Source organism: Telmatherina bonti, assembly GCF_933228915.1.
Source record: "Telmatherina bonti genome assembly, chromosome: 14".
Lineage (NCBI taxonomy): Eukaryota > Metazoa > Chordata > Actinopteri > Atheriniformes > Telmatherinidae > Telmatherina > Telmatherina bonti.
Window position 1 is genome coordinate 40,935,209 of NC_136612.1, and position 13,105 is coordinate 40,948,313.

Sequence of the window (13,105 nt, forward strand, 5' to 3'; positions counted from 1 at the left end):
AACCGTCTCAGTCCAGACCGAGAGACTCGTAAGACAGGTAGGGACACACAAAACCGTCTCGGTCCAGACCGAAAAACTCGTAAGACAGGTAGGGACACGCAAAACCGTCTCCATTCAGACTGAAAGACTTGTAAGACAGGTAGGGACACACAAAACCGTCTCGGTCCAGACCGAAAGACTTGTAAGACAGGTAGGGACACACAAAAAAACCGTCTCCATTCAGACTGAAAGACTTTTAAGACCGGTAGGGACACACAAAACCGTCTCCGTCCAGACCTAAAGACTTGTCAGACAGGTAGGGACACGCAAAACCGTCTCGGTACAGACCTACAGACTTGTAAGACAGGTAGGACACGCAAAACAGTCTCCGTCCAGACCGAAAGACTTGTAAGACAGGTAGGGACACGCAAAACCATCTCGGTACAGACCGAGAGACTCATAAGACAGGTAGGGACACGCAAAACCGTCTCGGTCCAGACCGACAGACTTGGAAGACAGGTAGGGACACGCAAAACCGTCTCCATCCAGACCGAAAGACTCGTGAGACAGGTAGGGACACGCAAAACCGTCTCGTTCCAGACCGAAAGACTTGCAAGACATGTAGGGACACGCAAAACCGTCTCCGTCCAGACCGAAAGACTCGTAAGACAGGTAGGGACACACAAAACCGTCTCAGTCCAGACCGAAAGACTTGCAAGACATGTAGGGACACACAAAACCGTCTCAGTCCAGACCGACAGACTTGGAAGACAGGTAGGGACACGCAAAACCGTCTCAGTCCAGACCGAGAGACTCGTAAGACATGTCGGGACACGAAAACACCGTCTTTGTCCAAACCTAGAGACTCGTAAGACAGGTAGGGACACACAAAACCGTCTCCGTCCAGACCGAAAGACTCGTGAGAGAGGTAGGGACACGCAAAACCGTCTCCGTCCAGACCGAAAGACTCGTAAGACAGGTAGGGACACGCAAAACCGTCTCCATCCAGACCGAAAGACTCGTGAGACAGGTAGGGACACGCAAAACCGTCTCGTTCCAGACCGAAAGACTTGCAAGACATGTAGGGACACGCAAAACCGTCTTCGTCCTGGTCGAGAGACTCGTAAGACAGGTAGGGACACACAAAACCGTCTCGGTCCAGACCGAAAGACTTGTAAGACAGGTAGGGACACACAAAACCGTCTTGGTCCAGACCGAAAGACTTGTAAGACTGGTAGGGACACACAAAACCGTCTCAGTCCAGACCGAGAGACTCGTAAGACAGGTAGGGACACACAAAACCGTCTTGGTCCAGACCGAAAGACTTGTAAGACAGGTAGGGACACGCAAAACCGTGTCGGTACAGACCGAGAGACTCATAAGACAGGTAGGGACACGCAAAACCGTCTCGGTCCAGACCGACAGACTTGGAAGACAGGTAGGGACACGCAAAACCGTCTCCGTCCAGACCGAGAGACTCGTAAGACATGTCGGGACACGAAAACACCATCTTTTTCCAAACCTAGAGACTCGTAAGACAGGTAGGGACACACAAAACCGTCTCCGTCCAGACCGAAAGACTCGTGAGACAGGTAGGGACACGCAAAACCGTCTCGTTCCAGACCAAAAGACTTGCAAGACATGTAGGGACACGCAAAACCGTCTCCGTCCAGACCGAAAGACTCGTAAGACAGGTAGGGACACGCAAAACCGTCTCCATCCAGACCGAAAGACTCGTGAGACAGGTAGGGACACGCAAAACCGTCTCGTTCCAGACCGAAAGACTTGCAAGACAGGTAGGGACACGCAAAACCGTCTCGTTCCAGACCGAAAGACTTGCAAGACATGTAGGGACACGCAAAACCGTCTCCGTCCAGACCGAAAGACTCGTAAGGCAGGTAGGGACACACATAACCGTCTCCGTCCAGACCGAGAGACCCTTAAGACAGGTAGGGACACGCAAAACCGTCTTCGTCCTGGTCGAGAGACTCGTAAGACAGGTAGGGACACACAAAACCGTCTCGGTCCAGACCGATAGACTTGTAAGACAGGTAGGGACACACAAAACCGTCTCGGTACAGACCGAAAGACTCGTGAGACAGGTAGGGACACGCAAAACCGTCTCGTTCCAGACCAAAAGACTTGCAAGACATGTAGGGACACGCAAAACCGTCTCCGTCCAGACCGAAAGACTCGTAAGACAGGTAGGGACACACATAACCGTCTCCGTCCAGACCGAGAGACCCGTAAGACAGGTAGGGACACGCAAAACCGTCTTCGTCCTGGTCGAGAGACTCGTAAGAAAGGTAGGGACACACATAACCGTCTCCGTCCAGACCGAGAGACCCGTAAGACAGGTAGGGACACGCAAAACCGTCTTCGTCCTGGTCGAGAGACTCGTAAGACAGGTAGGGACACACAAAACCGTCTCCGTCCAGACCGAAAGACTCGTAAGACAGGTAGGGACACACATAACCGTCTCCGTCCAGACCGAGAGACCCGTAAGACAGGTAGGGACACGCAAAACCGTCTTCGTCCTGGTCTAGAGACTCGTAAGACAGGTAGGGACACACAAAACCGTCTCGGTCCAGACCGAAAGACTTGCAAGACATGTAGGGACACGCAAAACCGTCTCCGTCCAAACCGAACGACTCGTAAGACAGGTAGGGACACACAAAACCGTCTCCGTCCAGACCGAGAGACCCGTAAGACAGGTAGGGACACGCAAAACCGTCTTCGTCCTGGTCGAGAGACTCGTAAGACAGGTAGGGACACACAAAACCGTCTCCATTCAGACTGAAAGACGTTTAAGACAGGTAGGGACACACAAAACCGTCTCGGTCCAGACCGAGAGACTCGTAAGACAGGTAGGGAAACGCAAGACCGTCTCGGTACAGACTGAGAGACCCGTAAGACAGGTAGGGACACGCAAAACCGTCTTGGTCCAGACCGAGAGACTCGTAAGACAGGTAGGGACACGCAAAACCGTCTCCGTCCAAAATTAGAGACCCGTAAGACAGGTAGGGACACGCAAAACCGTCTTCGTCCTGGTCGAGAGACTCGTAAGACAGGTAGGGACACACAAAACCGTCTCGGTCCAGACCGAAAGACTTGCAAGACATGTAGGGACACGCAAAACCGTCTCCGTCCAAACCGAACGACTCGTAAGACAGGTAGGGACACACAAAACCGTCTCCGTCCAGACCGAGAGACCCGTAAGACAGGTAGGGACACGCAAAACCGTCTTCGTCCTGGTCGAGAGACTCGTAAGACAGGTAGGGACACACAAAACCGTCTCCATTCAGACTGAAAGACGTTTAAGACAGGTAGGGACACACAAAACCGTCTCGGTCCAGACCGAGAGACTCGTAAGACAGGTAGGGAAACGCAAGACCGTCTCGGTACAGACTGAGAGACCCGTAAGACAGGTAGGGACACGCAAAACCGTCTTGGTCCAAACCGAGAGACTCGTAAGACAGGTAGGGACACGCAAAACCGTCTCCGTCCAAAATTAGAGACCCGTAAGACAGGTAGGGACACGCAAAACCGTCTCCGTCCAAAATGAGAGACCCGTAAGACAGGTAGGGACACACAAAACCGTCCCGGTCCAGACCGAGAGACTCGTAAGACAGGTAGGGACACACAAAACCGTCTCGGTCCGGACCGAGAGACTCGTAAGACAGGTAGGGACACGCAAAACCGTCTCGGTCCAGACCAAGAGACTCGTAAGACAGGTAAGGACACGCAAAACCGTCTTTGGCCAAACCTAGAGACTCATAAGACAGGTAGGGACACATAAAACCGTCTCGGTCCAGACTGAGAGACCCGTAAGACAGGTAGGGACACACAAAACAATCTCCGTCCAGGTCGAGAGACTCTTAAGACAGGTAGGGACACACAAAACTGTCTCGGTCCAGACTGAGAGACCCGTAAGACATGTAGGGACACGCACAACCATCTCCGTCCAAAATGAGAGACACGTAAGACAGGTAAGGACACGCAAAACCGTCTTTGGCCAAACCTAGAGACCCGTAAGACAGGTAGGGACACATAAAACCGTCTCCGTCCAGACTGAGAGACCCGTAAGACAGGTAGGGACACGCAAAACCGTCTCCGTCCAAAATGAGAGACCCGTAAGACAGGTAGGGACACACAAAACCGTCTCGGTCCAGACCGAAAGACTTGTAAGACAGGTAGGGACACACAAAACCGTCTCCATTCAGACCTAAAGACTTGTAAGACAGGTAGGGACACACAAAACCGTCTCCATTCAGACCTAAAGACTTGTAAGACAGGTAGGGACACGCAAAACCGTCTCCGTCCAGACTGAGAGACCCGTAAGACAGGTGCAGACACGCAAAACTGTCTCCGTCCATGTCGAGAGACTTGTAAGACAGGTAGGGACACGCAAAACCGTCTCGGTCCAGACTCAGAGACCCGAAAGACACGTAGGGACACGCAAAACCGTGTTTTATGAAACGTTTTTTAATCAACACAGATTCAGGAATAGTTTGTGTTTCTCTCGTCCTGGCCGTCTGGTTGGGACGGATGTTTGTTGACCTGTGCAGTTATGTTTCCTTTTCCTTTTTATTATTTTATATTTCCTTTTTATTACGTATTTTATCTGATTTTTATTTCTTCATTGGTTTTCCTTCACTGAAAACTGAATAAATATATTAAACACAGAAACAGGTGGCGAGGACGGAGCAGGACATCTTAAACCGCATCAAGGAGAAAGAGGTCCATTTGGGAGACCTGAAGACAAAGATGGACGGCGTGAAGGTTGGATTTTCATTAAGTTTGATCACAGATGGACTCTGGATCATGGTGGTGTGAAGGTCTAGCCTGTCTGTCTCCTGGGACGTCCTCTGTCTCCCTCCGGGATGAAGGAATATTTTTCTTCTTCTGTGGTTTTATCCAGAACTACGCAGACCAGGAACGTGGCGAGGTGGAGAACCTGCTGGACGAAGTGTCCGCCTCATTGGACAGGATCCGCTCTCAGGTAGTTGGACGGATCCAGAACCAACTGGACGCTGTGATGTCAAAAGGGGGAGGGCTTGTGAACCGTATGGAGGCGGAGCTCAGCCAGCTGATTGACAGGAGGGCGTCGCTGGAGGTCCAGGCCAGCAGTCAGGACCACATCAGTTTCTTGCAGGTGGGATCTGGACTCATGGTCCTGGTGCTGATTTGAAGCACGGAAGGTCAAGCTTCTGTCCTCGTTGTCCTTCTTTCAGAGTTTTGAAGAGGCCACGAGTCCTCTGGAGGACCAGCGGGACGATGTGGATGAGGACTCGGAGTTCTCCCTCCACTTCCAGCTGGACGAGGTGAAGACCGGTCTGTCTGAGGTGAAGGACAAAGTGGACGACATCCGGATGGGGGAGGGACATTCCAGAGGTTCCAGAGACGCCAGAGGATCCCGTGAGTCCCAGGTTCCCTCCAGGTGTTTTTTCAGGTGTGTTGAGGTGTGAGACGTCTCTGTGTCTTTCAGTCTCCTCTGGGGACGCGATGGCGGCAGAGAGCATGCTCAGTCTGAGAGGAAGTATGGCCAACCTGCGCAAGAGCCAGTGGTCCCTGAGAGGTGAGTCCAGACCCAAACCAGGTGTGGGACTGGGAACAGGATACTGGACCAGTTTCAGGTCCAGGTCCAGTATCAGCATCAGAACTTGTCGGAGGGTCCATACTGATCCAAACTGCTGAAACTTCAGAATAAAAGCTTCTCAATGAGGTTCTGCAGTCTGAGAAGCAGTCCTCCTCCAGATGGGTCCTAAAGGTCCAGGAGCTCCTGTAGCGGACGGGACCGAGGTCCGGCAGACGTTTTGACTTCATGTTCCGGTCCAGGAGCCTGGTTTCTAACCCTGCGTCGCAACGATGACTCCAGGTTCCGTACGGAAACCAGGAGAACCTTCCAGGTTTCTACAGCGGCACGTCCCCCGCCTGTTTCCTTCAGAGGAAACAGAGGAGGAGGTCAGCAGGGGACAGATGCTGTCAGCGTCTCATCAGACCACCGGACTTATCCAGAAAGGACAAATAAAGTGGTCAGACGATAAAATGTAGGGAGAAAGTGCACCTTGTCCCCCCAGCAGGCGTGTCCTGGCAGAGGAGGAGGTGCAGGAGACGGAGACATGAAGACAGAAATGAGACTAAACCTGTGAATAAATGAGAATTGTCCACCTCTGATGTGTTGCATCACTTCTAGACGTTTGGCAGCAGTTTGGTTCCAACATGATGGTTGGAGGTCGGGGACAACAGCGCTGGTCGCAGCTGAACGGGACACGTTACCATTTAGTAGCATGTTATGTAGCGTCTCCACTATCTGCACACATCTGCAGCTGTACAACAGGTTTCCTCCTGGGCATGGAGGCACCTCCACCTGCCTCCATCTGCCCGATGGCCGCTACACCACGTCTGGCTGTGGAGAACATCGTTCTGTTCCTCTGCTCTGGGTTGGGAAAAGGAGCGGACCCGACCTGTCAGTCCCTTCCCTTTGGAAGGTGCCGGACTGGAGTCCAGAGTCTCCATGTTCCATGTCCACCAGCAGGGACAGATAAGCCACATTGGGGAGCATTTTATATCCAACCATCACTTCATGTTCTGTATCTGCAGGTGGAGGAAACACCTGAGCAGCCTGATGATGGGCTGTTGTCATGGCGACCGCCTCCTTTTACCTGCAGGTCTTCATGTAGAGCTTTATTAGTACGGCAGCTTCTGTACGACTTATTAACTGTGTAATGTGGCTTTTCTAACATGTAGAACTGCTTGGTTTCAGAACATTTTCCTGCTGGACGTTTTACGTGCCCGAGGAACTTTTTCTCTTCTTCTGCAGATGCTGTTAATGTCCAACATTCTGGGGGAAAGTTCACATTTCAGTTGGAACAAATGGCTCAGATTCCTTTTTATTTTCTACATTTGGTGTCGCCGTTTCCCGTTTCTCCAGAAGTTGTCGTACGCCGGGGTCAGAGTTGGCGTGTTTTACCGCCAAGTCCTGCTTTTAGAAACCCCAGAAGTGGACTAGAACCGGTGTACGGCGGGTTTGGTGCTGCAGGGTTAGACATGAGGCCCCAGGTCTGGAACTGACATCGAGTCCAGGTCAATGACCAGGTCTCAGGATCTGTAGTTCTGCTTTCGCAGGCCGACCCGGTTTGGAGTCCCGTAAATTCCAGTTCTTTCTCCTCTTGACACATGGTGCACCTGGTTGCTGCGCTGTGATTGGCTGTCGCTGTAAACAGGATGTTTACAGCTTGGCCTATGAAAACTGACTCAGGATTTCTGTCTCCTGCAGATATAAAGCGGATCAAATCGGTTTCAGGTACGTCGGCGCGTCTGAAGAAAACATTTCTTCCTCTCTGTGATGATGACGAGGATGAAAACTTTATTGTTCTGTTTCAGGACACAAGAAGGCCCGCGTCTACATGGGTGAGCTTCAGCAGGACTCAGATGTTGGGTGGTGGTAGGACAGATTTGTTCTGATCTGGTCTGGTGGCTTCCAGAGGACGTGACGCTGAACCCGGTGACGGCGTACCCCTTCCTGATCCTGTCCGAGGACCGGAAGCAGGTGAAGAGGGGGGAGAAACTGCAGTTCTTCCGGAACAGCCATCAGAGGTTTGACGTCTGGTCCTGCGTCCTTGCCAAGGAAGGCTTTGGCTCCGGACGCCACTACTGGGAGGTGAGGACCAGGACTGTGATGGCAGGTTCCAGATCTGTGGCTTCTCCTGACGAGAAGCCCTGGTCTTTGTCTTGCAGGTGTTTGTGGGGGACAACAAGGACTGGAAGCTGGGCGTGGTGGGTGAGTCGGCTCAGAGGAAGGGTCTCTTCGACATGAGTCCATCCAACGGGTTCTACGTCATCTGGTGGAGTGGCCAGCAGCTGAGGGCTCTCACCCCCCCCCCCCTGACTAAGGTTTGCACCACAACCTGACACAATAAAAGCTTCTAGACAAACGTCCAGAAACAGCAAATTGGGCACATTTCACAATAAAATATTCACTTTTTCGTCAAACAAACTTTAATTTTTTACTTTTTTGTTAATATTTTTAAACAATAAAACTGAGAAGACAACAAGAATATGAGGACAACTAGGAGACCAGTTCTAGATCTGTTACTCACCAGGAATCTGAACAGGACCAGCTGGGCTGGGACCTGCAGTCCTGGGTCTGCAGGACCTTCTTTCCTGTCCAGACAGAACAGTTACCATGTCAGACCAGTTCTACCAGCTTCATACTGGACCAGCAACAAGGAACCACCCCTCATAATCATACATTCATTTATATGTATGTGTGAGGCCCTGCACGCGTTGCATTGACCCGTTGTTGTGGTGGTGGTGGTGGTGGTGGTTGTTGTGGATGTTCAATTCAGTTCAATTCAACTTTATTTATATAGCGTCAAATCACGGCAATGCCATCTCAAGACGCTTTACAGACAGAGAGGAAAACATAATGAAGGCCAATTCATAACAGCCTATATAAGGAAACCAACAGACTGAGTTGAGTCCAACTCAATCTCCCATCCTGAGCAAGCACACTGGCGACAGTGGGAAGGAAAAAACTCCCTTTTAACAGGAAGGAAACCTCCGGCAGAACCCGGCTCAGGACAGGCAGCCATCTGCCTCTGCTGTGTGGGGGGAAGAGGACAGAAAGACAACAGACAACAGGAACTGCTACTCCCGGCCAGGGAGACCTGCTGAGACAGGAGACATACATGTTAATGATGCAACACTGTTATGGGGGGTAAAAGAGAGAGATAAAGAGAAAAAGAAAGAAGCTCAGTGTATCAGGAAATGTCCCTCAGCAGTCTAAACCTATAGCAGCATAACTAAGGGATCCTAACCATCCCTAGCTATAGGACTTATCAAAAAGATAAGTCTTCAGCCTAGTCTTAAAGGTGGGGAGGGTGTCTGCTTCCCTAACACTAACTGGGAGCTTATTCCATAAGAGAGGGGCCTGATAACCAAAGGCTCTGCCTCCTGCTCGGCTCTTTGAGACTCTAGGAACCACAAGTAAGCCTGCAGTCTGCGAACGAAGTACTCTGCTTGGTATATAAGGAACAATGAGGTCTTTGATATATAGTGGTGCCTGGTTGTGGAGGGCTTTATATGTAAGGAGAAGGATTTTAAATTCTATTCTAGATTCAACAGGCAGCCAATGAAGAGAGGCTAAAACTGGAGAAATATGATCTCTCCTGCTGGTTCTGGTCAGGACTCTGGCTGCAGAATTCTGGATCAGCTGAAGGCTTTTCAGGGCATATTTAGGACAGCCCAGTAATAGAGAGTTACAGTAATCTAGTCTCGAAGTAACAAAAGCATGAACCAGTTTTTCTGCATCACTCTGAGACAGAATGTCCCTGATTTTGGCTATATTACGTAAATGAAAGAAGGCTGTTTTAGTAACCTGCTTAATATGTGGACCAAAGGACAGGTCAGGGTCAAATATTACTCCAAGGTTTCTCACTGTAGCACTGGAAGCTAAAGTAATGCCATCCAGGTTCATTACAAAACTGGAAAATTTAGCTCTGAGTTTTTCAGATCCAACGAGAATTACTTCAGTCTTATCTGAGTTTAAGAGGAGAAAATTTCTAGACATCCAAGTCTTTATGTCTATGAGACAATTTTGTAGCCTATTGGGCTGATTTGTTTCATCTGGTTTAAAGGATAAGTATATCTGAGTATCATCTGCATAACAATGAAAGTTTATTCCATGCTGTCTAATAATTTTGCCTAAAGGGAGCATATATAGCGTGAAGAGTATTGGTCCAAGTACAGAACCTTGAGGAACTCCATGACTTACTGTAGTTTGTGAGGAGGACTTGTCATTTACATGAACAAACTGAAGTCTATCAGATAAATATGATTTAAACCAGCTTAACGCTGTACCTGTAATTCCAACCACCTGTTCTAGTCTCTGTAACAGAATGTTATGATCGACTGTATCAAATGCAGCACTAAGATCAAGCAAGATAAGTACGGACACAAGTCCTTTGTCTGAGGCCATAAGAAGGTCATTAGTAACTTTCACCAATGCTGTCTCAGTACTATGATGAGCTCTAAATCCTGACTGAAACTCCTCGCATAAATTATTTCTGCTCAGGTGGGCATGTAGCTGAGCTGAAACTATTTTCTCCAGAATTTTGGACATAAACGGGAGGTTAGATATAGGTCTATAATTTGCTATCACCTCTGGATCCAGAGATTGCTTTTTAAGTAAAGGCTTGATTACAGCAGTTTTAAATGATTGTGGTACATATCCTGTCACTAAAGACATATTGATAAGATTTAGTAGTGATGTATTAATTAAAGGGAAAATGTCCTTAAAGAGGCTCGTTGGGAGAGGGTCTAAGATACAGGTGGATGGTTTAGATGAAGCTATTATTTTAGTTAATTCAGAGGGTTGGACAGGACAGAAACTATTTAGACACAAGTCAGATCCTGGTTCTAAGGATGCTTCAGAGACCACAACAGGCTCAACATTATAGGTAGAAGGAAGAGTATTGTGAATTTGATCTCTAATAGTGTCAACTTTATTCCTGAAAAAATACATGAAATCATCACAGCTAAGTGAGAAAGGAATACATGGCTCCACAGCGCTCCGGCTCCTAGTAAGCCTGGCTACAGTGCTGAAAAGAAACCGAGGGTTGTTTTTGTTTTCCTCTATCAATGATGAATAATAAGCTGTTCTTGCCGTACGTAAGGCTTTTCTGTATACGATTAAACTTTCTTTCCAGGTTAAGTGAGACTCCTCTAGTCCTGATGAACGCCATCTGTTTTCCAAACGCCTTGACGCCTGTTTTAGAGCTCGAAGCTGGGAATTAAACCAGGGAGCCTTCATAATCTTACCTAATTTCTTCTTCTTTAGGGGAGCAACATTATCCAAGGTTGTACACATTGAAGCTGTTATAGTATCAGCATGTTGATCAATCTGAGCAGGAGTAAGGCTTAAAGGGGGACTCTCAGTCATGCTAACACATGGTAGATGTGAAAAAATTGATTCAATTGATTGTTTAAATTTTGTAATATTATTGTCTGATAAACATCTACTATAGTAGAATTTATTTTTGGTCAGTGAGTAATCAGATAAAGTGAATTCAAAGGTTAATAAGAAGTGATCGGACAAGACAGGGTTTTGAGGAAAAACTTTGAGCTTATCAGTCTCAATACCATATGTTAGAACCAAATCAAGAGTGTGACCATGAGAGTGAGTGGCTCCATGGACATTTTGTGAAAACCCAATTGAGTTTAGAATAGAGCTAAAGGAAATGTTTAAACTATCATTTTCATGGTCAACATGAATATTAAAATCACCTAGTACAATGACCTTATCAGTAGTCAGCACTAACTCAGACAAGAGATCAGAGAATTGGGTCAGAAACTCGGAGTAAGGTCCAGGTGGGCGATACACTAATGCTAAAAGGAGCGGTTTCTCTCAATTCCATTTTGGATGAGATAAATTTAATGTCAGGAATTCAAAGGATTTATAGTTCGTTTTGTGCTTAGGATTAATTAAAAATTCTGACTGAAAAATAGCTGCAACACCTCCTCCTCTGCCTGTAGTTCTAGGAATGTGAAAGTTTAAATAGTTAGCTGGCGTAGCTTCATTAATACTAACATAATCCTCTTGCTGTAACCAGGTTTCCGTAAGACAGAATAAATCAATATGTTGTCATTGTGGTTGTTGTGGTGGATGTTGTTGTCGTTGTGTGGTGGTTGTTGTGGATGTGGTTGTTGTCGTTGTGGTTGCTGTTGTCATTGTGGTTGTTGTGGTTGTGGTTGTTGTTGTTGTGGTTGTTGTCATTGTGGTTGTTTTGGTTGTTGTGGTGGTTGTTGTGATTGTGGTTGTTGTTGTGGTGGTTGTTGTGATTGTGGTGGTTGTCGTTGTGGTGGTGGTAGTTGTGATTGTTGTTGTGATTGTGGATTCAGACCTGTTCGCAGGTCTGAATCCACATGATGGAGGTCCGGTTCTAGATCACACAGATTGAACTTGGCTTACATTGCAGGAAAATTCCACTCTGGATGATGTCACATTTTGGGTGTTGTCACCCACCAAAATCTGTTACCATGAAAACAGGATACCATAAAGCAGGACATGAATTGGGCCCGGGAATTCAATTTGTGGCTCCCATCAGAAAACATTTGTATTAAATGGAAATTAAACTGGTGCCTGGCTGGACTCTGATTGGCTGGACTCTGATTGGCTCTTTATCCACGGTTTCACCGCCTTTTCCCACTCTGTAAACGTGCTGAACACAAACATTTTGTTGTCTGCTGTGACTCGGACGAAGACCAGATCCAGGTTTACGTCCTACTTGCAGCTCGTCCTGCCAGGCAGCAGCCGGTTTGTGTCAATATAAACTCAGTCTGTCTGTCTGTCCTGCAGGTGAAATGCCACCATCCCAAGCTGAGACAGGTGGGCGTCTTCCTGGACGTGGAGGAGGGACAGGTGTCCTTCTACAATGTCAAGTCGGGCTCGGAAATCTACACCTTCAACGCCACCTCGGAGTTTACGGAGAGGATGGTTCCCCTGCTGGGAACTGGAGACAAAGAGGTCCCACTGGTCCTCATGACCACACAGCACCAGCTGGCCTGAGGGGTCTGGGTCCGGGACCAGAACTGGGTCTGACTCAGGAGACCGACTGGCAGATGTGAAGATTAATCAATATTTTTCTGATCATGATGTTTAATAAAATTAATTTTCTGTTTTTGATGATTAAAATAAAGCTGAAACAAAGTGTGGTGGATTTCTGACTAGGACCAGAACCGAAGACATTTCCATGACAACGGGTCCTTGCCTACCTGGATTCGCTGATGTAACTTCTACCTGCTGTATCCTCTTATTTCTCTTCTTTGCTGGTTTTCTGGTCTGCTTGCAGATTTCTCTGCTAAATCTCAAATGGGATGAAATGAAAAGTCAGGTAAAAAAAAATGTTTGAGGTGGAATAAAAAGCACGTTGGGATGAAATGCTTGGACGCACTGTGCTGAGTACAGGGTCTGACTCTCGGCTACAGAAGCCAATCTGGAACCAGTTCCCTGGAAAAGGTCTGGACAGATGTGGACATACTCATCACCCCGAGTTGGTGCCTGTTTGTCGGGATTCACCTCATCTGAAGGAAGTTTCTCACTAACAGCTCTGTCATCAGGACC

General features: G+C 48.2%; 1 protein-coding gene across 1 annotated transcript in view; it reads left to right on the forward strand.

Annotated features, from left to right (window-relative positions):
• btr30 (bloodthirsty-related gene family, member 30) overlaps positions 1-12,550 on the forward strand; it is a gene marked incomplete at both ends in the record, with an annotated part of 127,545 nt that extends 114,995 nt beyond the window's left edge. Inside the window, 9 exons of the mRNA XM_079252466.1 lie at positions 4,666-4,761; positions 4,901-5,134; positions 5,214-5,397; positions 5,468-5,557; positions 7,259-7,285; positions 7,366-7,392; positions 7,467-7,642; positions 7,720-7,875; positions 12,341-12,550. Of these exons, the coding sequence (XP_079108592.1) occupies positions 4,666-4,761; positions 4,901-5,134; positions 5,214-5,397; positions 5,468-5,557; positions 7,259-7,285; positions 7,366-7,392; positions 7,467-7,642; positions 7,720-7,875; positions 12,341-12,550 (1,200 nt within the window). The remainder of the gene's footprint in view (positions 1-4,665; positions 4,762-4,900; positions 5,135-5,213; positions 5,398-5,467; positions 5,558-7,258; positions 7,286-7,365; positions 7,393-7,466; positions 7,643-7,719; positions 7,876-12,340) is intronic.
• Between the last annotated feature and the right edge of the window lie 555 nt (positions 12,551-13,105).